Raw genomic sequence first — 21,236 nt, 5'->3', positions numbered from 1 at the left:
GTTCGGTTTGGGTTTTTTTCCCACCCCTACAAAACAAACTACGACGCTACCCAAATTTTCAAAACATTAGTTAAAATGATTTAATTGGACAACGATAGGACGACTGTAGAGATAAGAACTGATGGTGTCACTGTCAATGAAAAGTCTTCTTAGAAAAGAAAAGCCGAGACGTTTGTTATTGGGCTAAAATCATTTGTACTGGGCTAGACAGCAAAGAGAAAAACACTTCCTCGATCGGGCTGTATATAACTTAATTTCCTTTTAATTAAAAAGCCCGGAAGTTAAAGAACACGGACAGAGCATCAAAGGGAGAGATATTTTGTAAGCTCACAGCTAAATAAATGGTGAAGAAAATGATTGTTTGCCTTCTCAAGAAAACATACACATGAACCAAAGAGTATCACAATAATACTGTATCAACTTATTCATTTTTAAAATTCAGAGTTGAGACTGGAAAAAAAAGCAAAAGGAAGCTATATTGCTTAGTGAAACTCATTAAGCACTTTTCTTCACCTCGGCAGCCTTGATGATGTCGATAAACTCGGGCTGCAAAAGCAACAACGAATGAAAGACGAAGAAAAAAACCATTAGATAATGGTTTTGACTGAAACAAACAAAACACAATACGAATGTGTACCTTTAGAGAAGCACCACCGACCAAGAAACCATCAACATCGGCCTGACCACCTAGCTCCTTGCAGTTACCACCATTGACGGATCCTGATAATTTATTTACATAATCAAAGCTAAGTATCAAAGAAACTTTGTGAAGGGCATTTGGTTTACACCAAAGTATAGTCATATGACATGTTGTTTATTGTTTTTACCTCCGTATATGATGCGGGTTGTAGCGGCAACATCATCACTCACGTTCTTTGCAAGCCATTTCCTAAGCTCATCGTGTACCTGTGTTCATAAACGAGAAAGAATATTGGTTTTCGTATATAAAGTCATGGCGATAAGCAACAATGCTTAGCTCTCTCACACGCATAGAGAATAACTTACTTCCTGAGCTTGAGCTGGGCTAGCGACCTTTCCGGTTCCAATGGCCCACACTGGTTCATAGGCTATAACAACATTTGACCAGTTCGACACTCGATCTGCCATTGCCAACCAAAAAAAAAGGTTCTTTGTAAGAAGAACGGCCAGCAAAACATTTCTATGCAGTTTGGAGATAAACAATGACAAGTGTTTGACAATATAATGGATATTCATACCAGCAATAGCTTTAGTCTGGGCAGCCACAACATCCATGGTCGAACCAGCCTCTCGCTGCTCAAGAGTCTCACCAACACAAGCGATCACTTTCAAACCTTGAGCAAGTGCATAGGCAACCTTGTCTCCGACAAACTACAAACAAACGCAGAAGGATTGAGGTAAAAATATCAAAATCATGAATCTCAAATCCCAATGGTGGTGGAGCAAATTTTATTAATACTAAAAGCTCACCAACCTCGTTTGATTCATTGAGGAGTGCCCTCCTTTCAGAGTGACCAAGGATAACCCATGGGATGTCCAAGTTCACAAGCATCTCAGCACTGCATACACAAATTAGAGAAAAGCATAATGAGGGAAACGAAACGAAGTAATTAAATTTTGTTTTCAAGCAATATAGTGCAACTTCGAAAACAGAAGTGAGCTCGCGAGGGAGGGGAATCTCATCACCTCACTTCACCAGTGAAGGCACCTCCTTTCTTAACCCAGCAGTTTTGGGCAGCAACATGGAAGTCAGGCCTCAAAATGCTCTTAACAAGAGGAAGAAACACATATGGAGGGCTAAGCACAACCTCTGCATTTGTAGAATTTCCATCAATACGTTAGTTATCAAGAGTATTGGATGGTTGATATAAACATTATATAAACCAAAACATATGTGCATAAGAAATGCAGATGAAAAAAATCCGAGTAACAACATGTTAAGAGATTTGATCAACCCACAACCTCACTACATAGCCAAACAGACACAGAACTGTTTGTATTGGCAAGTCCTATTGTAAAATACGTTTTTTTCTCAGATTAAAGTCAGTTCAGAAACTCTTCTGCTTAGTGATTGGCATGAAACTTATTAAGATGGAGATATCTAGCGACATGCACATACCAACGACATCCTGGGAAGGTACTTTAGCTTCGTTAAGAGTGTTCACAATCTTCTTCACCTCCTCACTAGTTCCGTTCTACATTGAGATTAAAAAAAATTCACCAACATAACATAAGCGCAATTCTTAGCCAAGATTCAATCAAAGCATGAACAACATATAAACTGATGTGATGATGAACTCAGATTCAAAACTGAGGAAAAGAAAAAGCAAAATCTAGAGATCCCGCATCGAATCGATAAATCTCACACACCACGGATCTGTAGATTCAACATCAATCAAGCTAAACAGTGATCTAAACCTAAAAAACGATCTACAAAGTGAGATTTCCCGATCTAATTCACGTGAGAAGGACTACGGTTATAGAGGAGAAGAAGAAGTTGGCTTACGCATTTCCAGTTGCCTCCAACGAAGAACTTTCTGGCCATTTTTTCAAATTCAACGATGATCACGAGAAACGACGATGTAGAGAGCTTAGAAAGATAGATCGAGAGAGAGAGGAGAGTGTTCAGTGGCCGTTGTCTCTCGCAGGGGTCACTATTATATATTATAACTCTCGATATCATTTGAGTTTGGAAATTACGATCGTGTCTAGGTATATAGGAATATTCCCCTGAGACGACTAAGGAAAGAAGAGGGTAATAAAGTAAATTTCGTGGGGGAGGATATATTGTCGACGTGTAGGCCAAGGTCTGGAAAGATGAGGGTAATAACGTCAAATAACGAGAAATGTGGCGTGGAGAGTGCTGCTGTTGTAATAATGTTTAACGGGCCCATCAAAATACATGAGGAAAGGGATATAGATAAGCCCACTAAGCATGTTCTTCGTTTCATAGTTTTGTGTTCTGAATATACTTCAGCTACCTTCTTTGGCTGATTTAGACGTTGCCTTGAGTAATCCATTTGATTCGGAAGTCCTGAACTTTTACTCTCTAAAGCCTAATATTTTGAATTTAGTTCTGTTAATCTAAAGTTCAGAATACCACCAAAGTTAATGAAACTGACGAACTGGTAACATATTTTTTTTTATCACCATTGAAAATTGTCTTTCAATAATCCCCGCTCCAAACTTGTTCCAGAAATATAGGGTCTACAATCCTATGTTCGCCTAATTTTTATTTTTAGGATATATAAAATTAACTGCCAATTCACCTAATTTGAAATTTAAAAAGTTGTCTTGCCTTGGTTGATGCTCTTCACTCAAAAAAAAAAGTTGCCTTGGTTGTGTAATCACTTAATCAGCGTAAGTTGCTGTCATTGGCAAATGACAATGACAATAAAACTGTTATCTAGTAGCAGCGGAGGAGGAGACATGGGAGGATCTTTCTTTACTAAAGAAAGCACAACAAGTGGCTAAACAAAAGGGTACGTAAAGGTTAAGAATCGGCTTCCTCCACATTTTCATACATTGAAACTCGAATCTATTTGACTTTGGTCGTCAGTGTTCAGACTCCTACGATTCTATCATAGTAAACACGTGTCCATATGCCTATCAGAAACCGTGTCCGTCTATTTATCGTCTCTTTCTTTTTCTTCTCATTTAATATACTACTCCTATATAGTACTAATAGTTTGTTAATTACATTAAATAAGTATAATTAGGACACTCAAATCTGTCAATTAAAAGAATCGTTAAAAAGCATATCCGAAAACTTAGAAAAGCAACATTCAGAAAAAAGAAGAAGCAAACACTCCATATTACTTTCTTTTATTTGAAACGAGTAAATTTGTATATACATAAAAATAGGATAGTAAAAATAATCCGATAAACTAACTTTTAGATTAGCAAAAATCAGGTTAAGATTTTGGATTAAATCACACAGAAAAAGTAAGAACCAATTAAAAACAGCAGAAAAACACCAAAACATAAGTTTAAAAAAAGAAAAGACACCAAAACATGACAAAAATAAAATATAAAAAAACTATATTTAGCCAAATTAACTATTTTTTTCACGGTCATCATAACCAAATCACTTTATCCCATTATTTACAAGTTTGCCTAAATTTAAGCCGACGAACGTGAAAGGACAAGCATCTTATTTATTTCCTTTCTAAAAAGTCCAGCTGTTCGTCACTACAAGCAGAATACATACTACACACTTTACCACACGTATACGCGGCCTATACAGACAGATGTCTATTATATATATATATGTAGTTTCTCAATAAACATTATCTCTCTCCTCATAAATAAACATCCCCAAACTATTCACGGGTTTCACTTGAATCGTTTGATTTTCCCATTTTCCCAAAACTACCAAAACAATGGCCAAAGCGCCACCGTCAATCTCTCTCCTCCTCCTCCTCTCCGCCGCCGTACTTCTCACCCTCCCTGCCGCTATCTCCTCCATAGGCGTCAACTACGGAACTCTCGGAAACCTCCCACCTCCGACTCAGGTGGCGAACTTCCTCAAGACTCAGACTACCATAGACAGCGTCAAGATCTTCAACGTGAATCCAGATATCATCCGTGCCTTCGCCGGAACGGGAATCTCTGTGGTCGTCACCGTCCCTAACGGTGATATTCCGGCGTTAGCTAACGGGATAGAAGCTCGTCGGTGGGTTTCTGCTAATATTCAACCGTTTCATCCTCAGACAAAGATCAAGTACATCTCTGTCGGAAATGAGATTCTTCTCTCCGGAGATGATAACATGATCAAGAATCTTTTACCGGCGATGAAGAATCTTAACGCTGCTTTGGTACGTGCTGGTGTCAAAGATGTTAAGGTCAGTTTTTTTCTCTTCATTAATCTCCACACTTTTTTTTTCTGTTTTTGGTGATTTAATAATTAATAATATATTTCGATGTCATTTATGCGTCACTTATTAAATGATAATTGATAATTGGCGCGATAATGCAATTTGTTAATTTTTACGTTGAGAAAAAAACTGAACCAATGCGTTGATTGCGCATAATAAAGTTGGAACAATCTAAAGGTAAAAATATCGCAAGTAAAATTCAAAAAAAAAAATCGGGTAAAAAGAATCAAAGAAAGTTAGTGAAGGATAATCATTCAAAGGTCCGACCATATAGACTATCCCACGTGCTGTCATTCCTTAAAATGTCATTTCATTACATCACAAATACATATACTGTATGCTCCTAGTAAAATCAAATAATATATGCTCCTAGTAAAATCAAATAATATAGAGTATCAAATTCATATGAAATTTAGCCACAATGATTGTCGTTTCATTCATTTGTGACTTGTTAGATAATAGTAATTGATTTTGATAATATACTTTTGTTGCAATTTGGTCTCAGGTCACAACCGCACACTCACTTAACATCATAGCCTATGAGCTTAACGGTGCACCAAGCAGCGGTCGATTCAGACCTGGCTGGGACACAGGCGTATTGGCTCCAATCCTAGCTTACCATCGCCAGACCAAGTCTCCTTTCATGGTTAACCCTTACCCTTACTTCGGTTTCGACCCCAAAAACGTCAACTTCGCCATTTTCCGCTCACCGTACAAGGCGGTCCGTGACCCGTTAACCGGCAAAGTCTACACAAACATGTATGATACTCTCATGGACTCGACTTACTCAGCCATGAAAGCACTCGGCTACGACGATGTTGACATCGTCGTTGGTGAGACGGGATGGCCGTCTGCCTGCGATGCACCTTGGTGCTCTCTTGAAAACGCGGCTTGGTTCAACCTCAACATTATTAAACGTGCACAAGGCCAAGGAACACCTCTCATGCCTAACCGACGGTTCGAGACTTACATTTTCGGCCTGTTCAACGAAGAAGGCAAACCCGGTCCAACCGCAGAGCGAAACTGGGGGCTTTTCCGGTCAGATTTTTCCCCGGTTTACGACGTTGGCCTCCTCAAAAACAAACAAGGTGGTGGTGGTGGCCGTCCAGCACCAGCGTTGCCAGCGCCTAGTGGTGGTGGTGGTAAATGGTGTGTGGCCAAGTCGGAAGCTACCGATGCGCAGTTGCAAGGGAATATTGACTGGGTGTGTAGTCAAGGAGGTGTTGACTGTAAACCGATCCAAACCGGTGGTTCGTGCTTTAACCCTGGCAGTGTGAGGTCGCAAGCTTCTTTTGTGATGAACGCTTATTTCCAGAAAAACGGTCGCACTGACGGGTCATGTAATTTCAGTGGAACCGGAGTCATCGCTGGGAACAACCCAAGCAATGGTGCGTGTAAGTACTAAGTGAGACATCTCTTTAAGAGATTTGTCTATGTAGCATTTGTTCGGATAGACTTAACATTATGTTTTCTGGATATTCTTCTGATTTTAAGGTTTCTTTATTCATTTCCCTTTCTTTAAATCCTTTTTATTTGAATAAATGAAGAGGAACTTCTCATAATATTTGCTTTTGACATGCGTTTTAAACGCGGTAATCCCGCCGTCGTGTGATCTTTATGTTTGATATAGATGCTCCATCAACCTATAAAGCAATATGAACGTTGGAACATACTTTGGTAGGTTGGGATGACACAATATATGAGAGAATCCACTCTCAAACCGTATAATGAAATCCCGCAGGCGCCGAATTTTGATACTCTAAGATTCCAAATCTAAATTTTCTAGTCTATGAATTTGTAAATAATCTTTTTGACCAACTTGATTAGTATCTTCTCGCCAATGAGTCAATGACCACCGAATGTCATCGAGGATCACTACTAGTTGATTGTAAAAGAGGTTAAGAAACCTAAAGGCCTCACTCTCCTAATGTATGATTACAAAAACAAAGTTTTTTTTGGCTATGATTATGGGTGATGATTGATTCAACTGTAGTCTTAAAAAATTTTAGTTGTAGGTAGATTTTTTTGCATAGATTTTTGTTGTAGTTAAATTTGTTGTAGATGTAAGTTATATGTTGTAGATATTTTAAAATAAAATATGTGAAATATGTAACATATATATAAAATAATATTTTTATCAATTGAATAATTTATATTAATATTTTTTATAAATTATCAAACTTTACTGTTATTTAAAATATTTCAATAATTTTAAAACACCCAAAGTTAGATTAAATATTTATAGATGTTTTTAATTATGATTATCTAATTTATCTGATATTATAGATATTTTTTTTATTTTACAGCCTATAAATAAAAGAGAGTAACTAGTTGGGATTTATCTCCTTACTTTAGTTTTATTTATTTTTAAATCACTAAACTTTATCAATCATGTAATAACTTTATTTTTAATAGTTAAAGCCTACATCAAGTTTCTATATTTTTTTACCAATCGTGCTTTAACTTTATTTTTAAAGATACAGGAATATTAAATCAATTTTTTTCTTATGTATTTTAGGTAAAAAACTTTAAAATTTTTTTTATAGGCTGTAGAATCTGTAAAAAAAAACTATCTATAATATCAAATAAATTAGATAATCATAATTAAAACACCTATAAATATTTTATTTATTTTGGTTGTTTTGAATTATTGAAATATTTTAAATAACATAATTATTATTTACATATCACATTTTAAATAACAGTAAACTTTGATAATTTATAAAAATATTAATATGATTATTTAATTTAAAAGTTAATTATTTTGTATATATGTTACATATTTCACATATTTTAATTTAAAATATCTACAGTCTATAACTTACAGCTACAACAAATTTAACTACAACAAAAGTCTTTGCAAAAAATTATACAGTAACAACTTTACATTTACAACCAATTTACCTACATCTAAAATTTTACAGATAAATTTTTAAAACTACAGTCGAACCAATTATCACCAAAGCTTTAAGTTTTTTTATCTAAAATACATAAGAAAAAAATTGTTTTATTTTTTTTGTTGTAGCTTTAAAAATAAAGCTAAAGCAGGATTGGTAAAAAAATTATAGAAACATGTATGCTTTAACTACTAAAAATAAAGCTACAACATAATTAACAAAATTTAGTGATTTAAAAATAAATAAAGCTAAAGCAAGAAGATAAATCATAATCAATCACCTTCATTGTCTTATTGATCAGTTACTACTACAAAGTCCAGAGTGGCACTGTGACAACCCATCCTAGAGGAATGTTGTTAAAAGGTGAGGTATTAGGTTCAAAGAGCGTCAAGCGCACCAATAACCCTACCGGTTGATGTGGAGGCGTTTCCATCGGTGAAAAATTATGTGTAGGCAAACACATAATTCAAAAACATTGTTTAATGTGAACATAATAATAATTTAAATCAAAATAATGAAAATGTGTTACATATATTGTCACTTAACTTTTCACACTATATATCTATTTTACTAAATATTTTTCTATTTCATTTAATATGGCCAAACACGTAGAATTTTTTTTAATTTGTTTACAGAATCAGTTAGACATGAACATTCAGATGATACTCATATATGTTGGACCAAAAAAATACCATAAACGAGGTGGACCGAAGGCCCGAACCCATCGGTAAGTCGATCTCTATTAAAAGAAAGAATTAGGGTTGGTACCGGTTGATTGGATGATGGGCCATGGTAGAAATAAGGTAGATCGAGCCCAATAAGAGAATGGCCAATAAACAAGGGTTAAACGAGCTCGTTTAGAAGGAGGAATGTCCGGAGATTGAGGAAACGGGTGAGGAGATCTCGGAGCCAAGTCGCTATAAGTAAAAAATCAAGTCAAAAGAAAAGGACACGTTAGAAATACTTGAGAGAGAACGACCTATACACTTTGACCTCATCGACCTCGCCTTAGATCTTTTCTTTATTTGATCTCAATTGTAGTTCTCAATCTCAATTATTTATTTTATTCAACCTTCATAAGTCAATAAAAGTCAATTTTCATCAATTGGAATATATTTAAATCGTTGTATTCTAAGGATATTGTTGTGCACATCTTTTTCCTTCCTTAGTTTTACATCTCAAACACTATCAAATAGTTAGTGTAGATTTTAAGATCTACAATATAGGTACATGTTATTTCATTCGGGTATTAGAATTTTTAGGTTTTAAAATTAAGCGAATGCTATTACTTTCGGGTATTATATTTTTAGATATTATAGCTCATTCATATACTACAAACGCAAAACTCAAAGACGGACTATATCGCATATAATGCAAAGAACAATCGTCGTTTGTTTTTCATATAAATGTATAGCTACCAGTTTGGTCTACAAAGTATATATGAGCATGTTTAAGTTTCTGGAAAAAAAAATTAGGTTCCGCTCTGATATTATAAATTGATGGGTCAGTTTCGATTTGAGTCCTCTTAGGTTTTAAATGCTTCGATTCTGATATATAAAACTAAAAATATTTAAATAACAAATGTATGTGAAATAGATTAGAAATCTTTGTACTAAAAATAACTATATTACCAGATTCATTCTAAATCTTTTAAATACAATTAGTTATTTGACGACACATCTAAAATATATAATCATAAAAATAAATAAATATCAATTTTGTTAAAATGTAAGAACTAATATCTACGGAAACAATTAAAAACCAACAATTTTTATTACTTTTGGGTTGGGGAGGGGGAGGGGGTGGGGGAGGTAAAATCTTATCCTTTTTATCTGTCAAGAAATCTTTATCTTATTTACTTCCTTTTTCCTTAGAACCAATCTTTTCTTTTATTTTGATCTCAATTGTAGTTCTCAATCTCAATTATTTATTTTATTCAACCTTCATAAGTTAATAAAAGTCAATTTTCATCAACTAAAATATATTTAAATCGTTGTATTCTAAGGATATTGTTGTGCACATCCTTTTTCTTCCTTAGTTTTACATCTCAAACACTATCAAATAGTTAGTGTAGATTTTAAGATCTACAATATAGGTACATGTTATTTCATTCGGGTATTAAAATTTTTAGGTTTTAAAATTAAGCGCATGTTATTACTTTCGGGTATTATATTTTTTAGATATTATAACTCATTCATATACTACAAACGCAAAATTCAAAGACGGACAATATCGCATATAATGCAAAGAACAATCGTCGTTTGTTGTTCATATAAATGCATAACTACCAGTTTGGTATACAAAGTATATATGAGCCTGTTTAAGTTTCCGACAAAAAAATTAGGTTCCGCTCTGATATTATAAATTGATGTGTCAGTTTCGATTTGAGTCCTTTTAGGATTAAATGTTTTGATTCTGATATATAAAACTAAAAATATTTAAATAACAAATGTATGTGAAATAGATTAGAAATATTTGTACTAAAAATAACTATATTACCAGATTCATTCTAAATCTTTTAAATACAATTAGTTATTTGACGACACATCTAAAATATATAATCGTAAGAAATAAATAAATATCAATTTTGTTAAAATGTAAGAACTAATATCTACGCAGACAATTAAAAACCAACAATTTTTATTACTTTTGGGTTGGGGAGGGGGTGGGGGGAGGTAAAATCTTATCCTTTTTATCTGTCAAGAAATCTTTATCTTATTTACTTCCTTTTTCCTTAGAACCAATCTTTTTTTTTGAGCAACTAATCTTATTTTATTTACTTCCATTTTTTTGGAACCAATCTTATTTGATTTACTTCCATTTCTAAAAAGTCCAGCTGTCCGTCAATACAAAATCTACATACAAACTTATAACACACGTATATACGCCTCTATAAAACAGTCATATCTATTATATATAGTTTCTCAATAAAACATTAACTCGATCCTCATAAATAAACACCTCCAAAACTAGCAAAAAATGGCCAAAGCGCCACCATCAATCTCTCTCCTCCTCCTCCTCCTCTCAGCCGCCGTATTTCTCACCCTCCCCGCCACTATATCCTCCATAGGCGTCAACTACGGCACTCTAGGAAACCTCCCACCGCCGACTCAGGTGGCGAACTTCCTCAAGAATCAGACTTCCATTGACAGCGTCAAAATCTTCAACGTGAACCCCGATATCATCCGTGCCTTCGCCGGAACTGGAATCTCCGTCTTCGTTACCGTCCCTAACGTTGATATTCCGGCGTTAGCTAACGGAGTACAAGCTCGTCGGTGGGTTTCTGCTAATATTTTGCCGTTTCACACTCAGACGAAGATCAAGTATATCTCCGTCGGTAATGAGATTCTTCTCTCCGGAGATGATAACTTGATCAAGAATCTTGTACCGGCGATGAAGAATCTTTTCGCTGCTTTGTTTCATGCTGGTGTCACAGATATCAAGGTCAGTTTTATCTTCATTTCATAATCGCTAGATTTTTTTTTCTGTTTTTGGTGAATAAAATAATTAATAACATTTGATGTCATTATTGGTTATTCATTTCCTAATCTCCAGATTATTTCTGTTTCTGGTGAATAAAATAATTAATAATCCATTTGACGTCATTATTGGTTAGTAATTGAGGATTGGCTTGATAAAAGCATTTTGTTTTTCGTTTTTTTTACTCAACCAATGCATTGATTGTAAGCAAAAAAACGAAAAATGTCCGATCATTTAGGATAGTGAATGTTAATATTATTCAAAGCTCCGACCATTTAGACGATCCCACGTACTGTTTCACCGTCTTGTTTGTCTTTACATTCGGTTACTTTCGTAGTGTGTCTGCCATGTCTTGAAAATGTCCTTTGATTACGTCACCAAAAAAAATATATACTAATTTCATAGCAAATTTAGACCAATATGGTTATCAATTTGTAACTTGTTAGGTAACAATTGTTTTTAATGTATACTATTTTTCTGCAACTTCGTTTCAGGTTACAACCGCACATTCGCTTAACATCATAGTCAATGAACTCAACGGTGCACCAAGCAGCGGTCGATTCAGACCTGGCTGGGACAAAGGTGTGTTGGCTCCAATCCTAGCGTTCCATCGCCAGACCAAGTCTCCTTTCGTGGTCAACCCTTACCCTTACTTCGGTTTCGATCCCAAAAACGTCAACTTCGCCATTTTCCGCTCACCGTGCCAGACCGTCCGTGACCCGTTAACCGGCAAAGTTTACACAAACATGTTCGATACTCTCATGGACTCGACTTACTCAGCCATGAAAGCTCTTGGCTACGGTGATGTTGACATCGTCGTTGGTGAGACAGGCTGGCCGTCTGCTTGCGATGCACATTGGTGCACTCCTGAAAACGCGGCTTGGTACAACCGCAACATTATTAAACGTGCTCAAGGCAAAGGAACACCTCTCATGCCTAACAGACGGTTCGAGACGTACATTTTCAGTTTGTTCAACGAAGAAGGCAAGCCTGGTCCAACCGCAGAGCGGAACTGGGGGCTTTTCTGGCCAGATTTTGCCCCGGTTTACGACGTTGGCCTCCTCAGAAACAAACAAAGTGGTGGCCCCCCAACACCAGCATTGCCAGCGCCTATTGCTGGTGGTGGTAAATGGTGTGTGGCCAAGTGGGGAGCTACTGATGGGCAGTTGCAGGGAAATATTAACTGGGTGTGTAGCCAGGGAGGCGTTGACTGTAAACCGATCCAAACCGGTGGTTCGTGCTCTAACCCCAACAGTTTGAGGACACAAGCGTCTTTTGTGATGAATGTTTATTTCCAGAAACACGGTCAAACTTACGAGTCGTGTTATTTCAGTGGAAGCGGAGTCATAGTAGGGGAAAAACCCAAGCAATGGTGCGCGTAAGTACTAAGTGCGACATCCTTTGAAGAGAATTTTCTATGTAACATTTATTTGGAATAAAAAAAAGACTTAAAATTATGGTTTGTGAGGTACTTTATGTTTAATTTTGGATATTCTTCTAGTTTTAAGGTTTCTTTATTCATTTCCTTTTATTTGAATAAGCAAGGAGGAAATTCTTATAATATTTGCTTTAGACATACGCTTAACGCGTTGATCACGCTGTCTCGTGATCTTTATGTTGGATAGATGGTCCATCAACCTATAAAGCAATTTGAACGCTAGAACATAATCTCATCAATACTCAGCAAAAAAATAACACAATCTCATCAACAAGATAATTATGTTTTCCAGGCCAGTTCCACGACCAATATATGCATTGGTAGGTTGGGGTGACACCAATATATGAGAAATTACACTCACAAAATTGAGATTATATATTTTCAGATCTGCATAACAAAATCATGAAGTCGCCATAATCGAATTTATATATTCAAAATTCCGAATCTAAATTTTATAGTCTTATGAATTTGTAATTGTTCTTATAGATCAACTTGGTTAGTATTATTTCCTCGCCAATAACCACCGAAAGTCATCGAGGATCACTACTAGTTGGTTGTTAATGAGGTTGGGAATCCTTATGGCATCACTCTCCTAAGGTATGATTCCAAAAATGATGTGTTTTTTGCTATGGTTATTTATGAGTTACTTCTACAGAGTGACACCTTCAGCTAAAATTGTCTTTCAGTTCAAACTCTTCGATCGACGTATTTTTTCATCTAAGGTTCTCAAGAGATTTTGCCTAGAGTGGCTTAAATAACTCTCGTGCTCTTTCTTTTTCATTATTTTGTAACTTACTTGCTAAACCTTCCAACTCTATCAACAAAAAAAACTCTTTACCGGTTGGTTAAACAAAGACAAAATCGCATAATTATCTAAAGCACGGCTCTAATTAGTAAAGTAACCGTTGTTTTTTTTGAAACACTTTTTAAGGGGTGCAGCAGTAAAGTCACTCATCCTAGTACTATACTCTTGATGGTTTGTCCACAATATTGTCGACTAAACCAATGTTCAACGGAAACTTTCAATGTTTTTTCTTCCTCGATCTCCTGATTTCATTCAAACATGAGCAAACTGTATTTATAAAGTGGCTAAAATCACACTGGCAATGATATTCTACAATGATTACATTACAATGTTCACAGAGCGTCATATTGACATTGCTGATACAGAATCATTAACATTTTGTTGGTCCAATCTAGACACAATATATAAGGGATTAATTAGTTTTAATCTCATTCAAGAACAATATTTGACTGGTCCGACCATAAATAAAATAAATTGTGACACTTCTTTTGGATAACTAGCCACATACTATCGACACCTACCAAAAAGGCAATATCTACGAGATCCTTCCTATTCTTAAAATGATTATAGAAATCAAAGACATTGCACAAAATTCTTCCTGTTCTTGGATCGTCATACTTATAATTAAGAAAATTAAACTGTTAAATATAGTTAAGAAAATTATGCTGTTTTGTTCTTAATTTCTTAAATTTAATATTCACACATATTATAGAATATAATAAATATTTACTATTAAATTTATTTTTTATTTTATTATACATTTTCCGATAAATATCATTCACTAGTATTTAACCATTTCAAATATTTTTACTAGTTTTTCTTAAATGTATATGATTTATCAAGTTATCAACATTAACTACTAAAAGTAATTTAAAATTTCTAGAAGTCTATCATTCCAAAGCAATAAATAAATCTAGAAAATTCAACTTAGGGAATGGAGAGAGTAGTTGTTAGCAAAAGACATTTAGCTTCTATTTTATTTTAGATAAATCTTAATATCGTGATGTTTAAACTATTTCCAATGTATTTTGTTATGTTTGTACTAAATTAAAAAAATATATTAGAGATGATATTTACTTCAATGTATTTATTTCAAATATAGAGCAATTCCTAAATATAGAAGAAGAAACACTAATTAATACTTAGAAGAATTGGAGAAAATTTTATTCTAATACTGTTATAAGAAAATAGAAAAATAATTGGAGATTTTCTTAGAACAATCACGAATTGAAAACTTAAATAATTTATACAGATATTTAATCAGTTAAAAGGTAAAAATAATTTATACATATTAACTATTTGAACTTTAAGCAACAAACTCAAACAATCCAACACAAAACAATTTTGATCTTATTCAAACCAATCTTCCACCAAAAAAACTCATATTAATAACAATCCCTGTTTTCAATTCATCAGGGAACCAAAAATAAATAATAATAAAAACTAACTTTTGTATATTAAAAAAAAGAAGTCAAAAATAATGAAAAAGAAGAGGGACAGTTCAATTATACTAGTGAGCCATGGCAAAAGGAGGACAAGAACTGTAATTAATAGCTTTCTGGTGGGGCATTACTAGCATCGCCGTGTGATCCATGAAGTCTTTCAAAGCCACCACCGCTTGTAAAATTACCTTTAGGTCCTCCGCCGCCGCAAAACCTTCGTTTCCGGCGTTTCTCACGGCGTAGACGTAAAACGTTAAGCACCCTTTCCTGAACTTGAATCTCGCCATCTCCCAGTTCTTTAACTTTCTGATCATCTTCTTGTTCACGTCACCGAGCGGAATCTCCGACGGCCAGATTCCTCCGGCCGCCGCCGCCACCGCCGTCCTCATCGCCTCGGACTCGAACACGAAGACCACTACTTTGGATTTTCTTGTCCCTAGTCCGAGGGTTAGTGTGTGCCATGCTTGGTGAGCTAAGATCGTGAAGTTCGTCGGTATATACGCCGCCGTGGAGAGAAGCGGCGGAGATGATGGAGAAGGGAGGGAGAGGAGTCTTAGGAGCTCGAGTGTTCTTGCTCGACGGATAGTGAATGATTTGACGATAATCTGGCCGCCGAACTTGAGGCCTTTGACGTCGGAGGAAGGTTTGAAGGAGATGTCCGGCGAGGATTTGGTGTCTTTATTCTTTTTACTCTTCTTGCTTTTCTTCTCTCTCTCTTCCATGGTTGCTCTGTTTCTTTCTTGATGTGTCTCTCTTTGGTTTTTGTTTGTGATGATGTGAGAAGAAGTTGGTGTAACTTTGGTTGGTGCTTTTGATTGAGCCTCTCTCTCTCTCTTTTCTTTTTGATTATTTTTTTTTTTTTTTTTTTTAACTCAACAACTACTTTCATTAACCAAATCATTAACCAAATCATGATACAAGAACATACTTGACCACAATAGACTTTCACCACAAATGCATTGAGTTGGTCTAGTATCATCCTAGCTCACTTGATTGGAACTAACATTACCTAACCTTAACTCAATGCATATTGGACCACCATGAGAATGAAATCAATACACGACTCGGACTGATTCATCTCTTCTACCACACCTAAATTGACCTCATGGTACATCAAACGTCTACTAACACAACAGAATTACAGACTTCACCGAAATAAGATTGGAACTGCTAAGGATCCTAATGATCGACATTAAAGCTCATGACCCAATAGCCTCTTCACCAAAGTGCATAATCGGGACCTCCTCATTCTCTTGGTCTTCGAACGTTGCGACCCTCAGCCTAAAACGGACACAAGATCCGAATGAAAATCGGGTTTCGGCTCCGTAGAACGCCGGTCGGTATAGCTCTTCGGACTTTCAGAGAAGTGAGACACACACCAAAAGATAAAACTTTCAGCACTAGGGTAATGTGTCACCACCATGAACCACCGCTATAATATCTTCCTGTTGACCATTTTTATCGGCGGGAGTCATTGTTCATGTGTTCTCCAAAATCAGAGAACGATACCCTGTCCATCCGCCGTCGAGTCTTCCTCCGCTCGCCTCACCGTCTTCTGGAGACGTAGAATCAAGGAGCAGAGGGCGTCTCCCGAGCCACGCGCCGTCACCGGACCGGAATCAACGAGATCTGAAAAAGGGGAAAACCAGATCTGTTTCTTCCAATAACCCTAAAAGCCGACTTTCTTCCTCCCGCCATCTCGTTGACCTCGCCGCGACTCCAAGCGCCAGATCTTACCACTGTCAGTTTCAATCAAAAACTTTGAGAGGAACTCCGACCCAGAGCACACGAGCATATCAGCCAAGATCAAGGAAGAGGAGAGAAAGCAAAGAAAAAAAGAGAGAAAAGGAAGGAGAGATGCCTCCGGCACCGGATTAACCGGGCCGGAGTTAGGGTTCCGTCGTGTGTTTTAGAGAGATGCGAGAGGTTTTTTTGGGGAGTTCTTTTTGATTATTTTAATTTTCTGAATTATGTTTCTTCTTGATTTTGTAATATTATTATTTCAACGCCATGAGACAGGTTTCGAGTATGTTTAATTGGAAAGTTTGTTTAGACATCAATTGCTATAGTCGACAAAAAAATACATCAAATGCTATAAATGCGATGCAATTACCAGACAACTATTGTAAGTAAAAGTGTAAAAGTAACTTAGCTGAGTTTCGTAGTCAACAAGAAAACCAGTTGAGTTCTATGAAGGCACTATCTTAACTATTAAAAAAAAAACAAAAACAATGAAAAAACCAGAGAGGTAAATTTCTTAGTATCTAGGGCATGATTCACACTGATTTCTTAGTCGGAGTTTTTTAGTCGGGGTTCTTAATTCAGATTTGACATTTTTTTTTCCACTTTTCGCCTAAAAACGGTTATATCTTTTATTTAAAAGTCGGTTCTTAGTTTTTTTAGTTAAAATTTTTTAAAAAACTAAAATCGTCTCTTATCCGAATCTAAGAACCCCAGTTAAAAAAACAATGGTCTAAAACTAGACCCTGCAAAAACGCCTCTAGAAGCTTGTGTTAACATGTTCTTTTATCATTGAACAAACTAAAAGAATAAAAAAATTAAATGAACAATTGAACTAGTTATCAGAGATCGTAAGAGCACTATTAACGGGGGTGCTAACCCCGGTGCTTAACAGTTTTCAAAAAAAAAAAAAATATGAAAAAGAGGAAGCAACGACAAGCATGGACGCTTGTTTAAGCATCACAAGCGCCGTGTTTTATAGACACGTAGCGCGTTGCCAGTGAGCAACTTTTTTTTTCAAATATTTTTCTTTGCAACACTATTTTTAATGACCAAAATAACATCCAAATATAAAAATGACCTAAATAGCACTGATTTTTTTAAAATAAATAACAAAAATAATAACCAAAGATGGAAAAACTTTTTTTGTTATTTTTTTCTTTCTCAAACACTGTGTTTATGACTAAAATGACATCCAAATATGTAAATGATTTAATTAGCACCAATTTTTTTTTAAATAGCCAAAATGACACCCAAAAATGGGAAAAAAAAATTCGTTTGTTTTTGTAATTTCTTTTCTCGAACACTGTTTTATGACCAAAATGACATCCAAATATAAAAATGATCTAATTAGCACCAAATTTTTTTTGAAAATAACTAAAATGACACCCAAAGATGGAAAATAAAAAAATCTTTTGTTTTGTTCTTTTTTTTTCTTTCTCAAATACTGCTTTTATGACCACAATGACATCCAAATATGAAAATGACCTAACTAGCACCAACTTTTTAAAAATGATCAAAACTACAATCAAAAATGGAAAAGAAAAAAAAATTCGATCTTTTTTTCTTTCTCAAACACTATTTTATGACTAAAATGACACCCAAATATGAAAATGACCTAACTAATACCAATTTTTTTTGTTTTTCTTATTTTTTTCTGAAACATTGTTTTAATTTTAGAATCTATGTTTAAATGTTTCTTTTTATGTTTTATTTAATAAATAAATTGCATCTTTGTTGACCAAAAAAAATTGCATCTTTCAAAAAATAATTTTTTTTTAAGAACCCAAAATAAGAATCTCCCATTGGAGCACAAAAATGTTCGGGGTGCTTAGTGTTGTATCTTAGATCACTTTTACAACTTAAAATTATTAAAAAAAAGAATAAGCACCTCTATTTGGGGTTTTGGGTTAATGGTGCTCTAATGAGAGATTGTTATAAATAGCCAGTTATGCATGCAGTCACGGTTTTTTTTTTTTCAGTCATGGTTTCGAACTCGGTTAAAAAACGAATTAACTTTAGTTTTACTCAAACACTTTATATTATTTGTTAATTTGTTACTATGAGGCTATGGAGAAGATTCAGAAGAACAACATCTGAAGATGTGTTCATTTACAGTATTTACCCACAAAAACGAATATCTGTATAAAACATCTGAAGAGATGATAACTATAACCTAGTAAATAAACAATCTGAAAACACTTGAGGTCACCATAATTCCAACTGACGTAATAATATTGTTTATAAACATTAAACGTTCGTCAAAAAAACATTTTGATAATATTCACGATAGTAGCATCAACTAAATATGAAGGTTTTCCCCCTACTATTACCGACACTGTATTAATAACTGTCTTGCTGAATTTATAGCGCACCCCAACGTTTTCATATCGATATAATATAAGTTAACAATGCTATCAGAATTCAACTAGCAATAATACCACACGTTCCTTATGTGTAACAAAGGTTAAAGTTTTTCTCGAAGATTTTCAATGTAATTTTCTAATTAAAACTATACTATAATTCTTGCAAATCAAAATTATTAAAACTTAGAAAATATATAGAGAATACTGAAACGTGTTTTATTTCTTAACTATGTCATATGAAAGTCTTAAAATCAAATCTCACAAAGCATAGTGTGTGTATAAACTATAAACCTAGTATGTACAAAACGAAAAAGTAAATAGTTGTAGTTTAAAATGGCCTACTAATAGTGCCATATGATATGACTGTGATATGTACATTTCTCAAATTCTTAAATGAATATAGGCGAAGTCGCGATCCCATCCTAGTATGATATGAAAAAACATTAATTACATGCAAGACCAGTGAAAGCCCCCCTTTAAATGTTTCATCAAATTATTGGCTTGCACCGTCATGGGAAAATTATCTCTGACGTTACTTAAAAACATGTTTCAATCGGTAATCAAAGTAATTACTAGTCTGGAACAACATAGTAAAAAGTCTGCATCATGTTATTTTCATAATAAAATAATTTACAATTTGCATCACTACGAAGATAGATCTATAATAGTACAATATTGTAACTACGTCTTTGCCGTAGATCGTGGGGTTTGAAGCTTCTTTCGAAATTATTGTATGGAGAAAAATGAAAGAGTGACGATTTATAAAATTTTATGTGACATGAACATTAATTCTTTCAATATTCAAGAATGAAAAAGGAATAAAGATTTGAGGGTGAAGCTGGTAATGATGGTACCAAATGTCTCACACATGACATGTATATGAGTGCATCCATTAAAAGCATATTTTCGCAGCAGCAATTAGAGTGGCTCCACAACTTTGCTTTTCTCTAAAGTGATGCATTATCAAAAGGTGCCTTCATTTCCTTACTTTAGATTTTGGATAATAAGTATACTACATTAGTATACTTCTTGCTACATGTGTCATCGTATAATATTTGAGTGTATGTCTATGTTGTTGATTTTGGTTTAACAAAAACAAATGTATACCAATTTCGGCTTCAAAATGGTTTTTGATTTAAGAAAACATCAGAAAGTCTTGGGGAGTTTTTTTTATTAAGACAAAAGCAAAAGATGTGCAACACAAGGCATGCTCAAATATCAATGGGACCAAAGGAAAACAAAGAAACAGAGGATTTTGTCAGTGTTATTTATCACTTTCCATCACCCAATGTTTTTATTCTTGTCAGTCTGAAAATTCATTCAAATCGGAAGGTTTTTTGAATTTATGGGTGATCCTTTCCGATGGTTTTTTGGACATGCTCCGATTGCTCTTTGACATAGAGTGTAAGAACCGGTGGCAGCAGCACCACATAGAAGAAACGAAGTGGTTCAAAACCACGGGTGAGACCACATACTGGCAAGTGAAATCAAATAAGACAGATTTTTTGTCAAAGGTAAGACCGATTTACAACTAAACGTAACTTAACTTGTTAAAAGTATGTAATATGAATATTTTTGGGTATTATATTATTATATGAGTTTTAGAATTGGATTTTGTATCTATAAAAAGACGTAATATGATAATGTATACGGTGATTTGGTTATCTATGTGATTATATTTATCTTTTTGATTATTATTCTACCTTTTAGTATTAAACATATTTAGATCAGAATAGTGAAAAATGAATGAAATATTAGTAAGTAATTTACAATACTAATATTATGAATACAATCAAAATACTAGGCCTAGACAAATTAACCAGAATCAGAAAACTGATTCATACCAAACCAAAATTATCCAATCCAAAACTGAATTAAAAAACATAACAATCCAAACAGTTCTTATTTTAAAATATTACGGATATTCAGACCGAATTAATAACTGAATAAGTATTTTGGATACCCAAAATATAAAACATATTTAAAACTATTATTTATATTTATATTTTAAAGAAACAAAATATTTAAATTCTACTATAAATCCAAAATATCTAATTACATTTAAACCAAATGCCGAAATATTCAAATCTCATTAGCTATAATTTTCAAAATTTTATTTTTATTTAAAATAATAAACTATTTTGGATACTTTTTATTTAAATAATTCAGGTAAATTAGTTATTTAATTTTAGATACTTTTGGATAAATTAGG

General features: G+C 34.4%; 4 protein-coding genes across 4 annotated transcripts; 2 read left to right on the top strand and 2 right to left on the bottom strand.

Moving 5' to 3' along the window:
* Positions 1 to 338: 338 nt before the first annotated feature.
* On the bottom strand, positions 339 to 2,644 carry LOC108856736 (triosephosphate isomerase, cytosolic). The gene is made up of 9 exons (XM_018630608.2): positions 2,486 to 2,644; positions 2,099 to 2,174; positions 1,666 to 1,789; positions 1,454 to 1,538; positions 1,218 to 1,350; positions 1,006 to 1,100; positions 828 to 906; positions 638 to 720; positions 339 to 546 (listed from the first exon to the last, which is right to left on the bottom strand). The coding sequence occupies exons 1-9, from the start codon at positions 2,522 to 2,524 to the stop codon at positions 496 to 498; spliced, it is 765 nt and encodes a 254-aa protein (XP_018486110.1). The 5' UTR covers positions 2,525 to 2,644; the 3' UTR covers positions 339 to 495.
* Positions 2,645 to 4,261: 1,617 nt separating this feature from the next.
* LOC108862573 (glucan endo-1,3-beta-glucosidase) lies at positions 4,262 to 6,418 on the top strand. Its single transcript, XM_018636745.2, has 2 exons — positions 4,262 to 4,823; positions 5,362 to 6,418. Exons 1-2 carry the CDS (start codon positions 4,362 to 4,364, stop codon positions 6,259 to 6,261), a joined length of 1,362 nt encoding a protein of 453 aa, XP_018492247.1. The 5' UTR covers positions 4,262 to 4,361; the 3' UTR covers positions 6,262 to 6,418.
* A 4,243-nt stretch (positions 6,419 to 10,661) lies between these two features.
* On the top strand, positions 10,662 to 12,690 carry LOC108861757 (glucan endo-1,3-beta-glucosidase-like). Its single transcript, XM_018635706.2, has 2 exons — positions 10,662 to 11,197; positions 11,728 to 12,690. The coding sequence occupies exons 1-2, from the start codon at positions 10,733 to 10,735 to the stop codon at positions 12,613 to 12,615; spliced, it is 1,353 nt and encodes a 450-aa protein (XP_018491208.1). The 5' UTR covers positions 10,662 to 10,732; the 3' UTR covers positions 12,616 to 12,690.
* Positions 12,691 to 14,801: 2,111 nt separating this feature from the next.
* LOC108857801 (uncharacterized) lies at positions 14,802 to 15,759 on the bottom strand. The gene has a single exon (XM_018631814.2). The coding sequence runs from the start codon at positions 15,638 to 15,640 to the stop codon at positions 14,987 to 14,989; it is 654 nt and encodes a 217-aa protein (XP_018487316.1). The 5' UTR covers positions 15,641 to 15,759; the 3' UTR covers positions 14,802 to 14,986.
* Between the last annotated feature and the right edge of the window lie 5,477 nt (positions 15,760 to 21,236).

This window comes from Raphanus sativus, chromosome 5, assembly GCF_000801105.2.
Source record: "Raphanus sativus cultivar WK10039 chromosome 5, ASM80110v3, whole genome shotgun sequence".
NCBI lineage: Eukaryota > Viridiplantae > Streptophyta > Magnoliopsida > Brassicales > Brassicaceae > Raphanus > Raphanus sativus.
The sequence above is the reverse complement of the archived record's forward strand: the minus strand, read 5'-3'. Positions and strand labels throughout refer to the sequence as shown.

Bases quoted from the DNA above. Each gene is read 5' to 3' on its own strand.
- LOC108856736 (XM_018630608.2), bottom strand. From the start codon at position 2,524: ATGGCCAGAAAGTTCTTCGTTGGAGGCAACTGGAAATGC. The intron at 2,175-2,485 runs GTAAGCCAACTT...ATCTCAATGTAG, and splicing joins TTGGAGGCAACTGGAAATGC to AACGGAACTAGTGAGGAGGT. The intron at 547-637 runs GTACACATTCGT...TTGCTTTTGCAG, and splicing joins TCGGTGGTGCTTCTCTAAAG to CCCGAGTTTATCGACATCAT.
- LOC108862573 (XM_018636745.2), top strand. From the start codon at position 4,362: ATGGCCAAAGCGCCACCGTCAATCTCTCTCCTCCTCCTCCTCTCCGCC. The intron at 4,824-5,361 runs GTCAGTTTTTTT...ATTTGGTCTCAG, and splicing joins CTGGTGTCAAAGATGTTAAG to GTCACAACCGCACACTCACT.
- LOC108861757 (XM_018635706.2), top strand. From the start codon at position 10,733: ATGGCCAAAGCGCCACCATCAATCTCTCTCCTCCTCCTCCTCCTCTCA. The intron at 11,198-11,727 runs GTCAGTTTTATC...ACTTCGTTTCAG, and splicing joins CTGGTGTCACAGATATCAAG to GTTACAACCGCACATTCGCT.
- LOC108857801 (XM_018631814.2), bottom strand. From the start codon at position 15,640: ATGGAAGAGAGAGAGAAGAAAAGCAAGAAGAGTAAAAAGAATAAAGAC.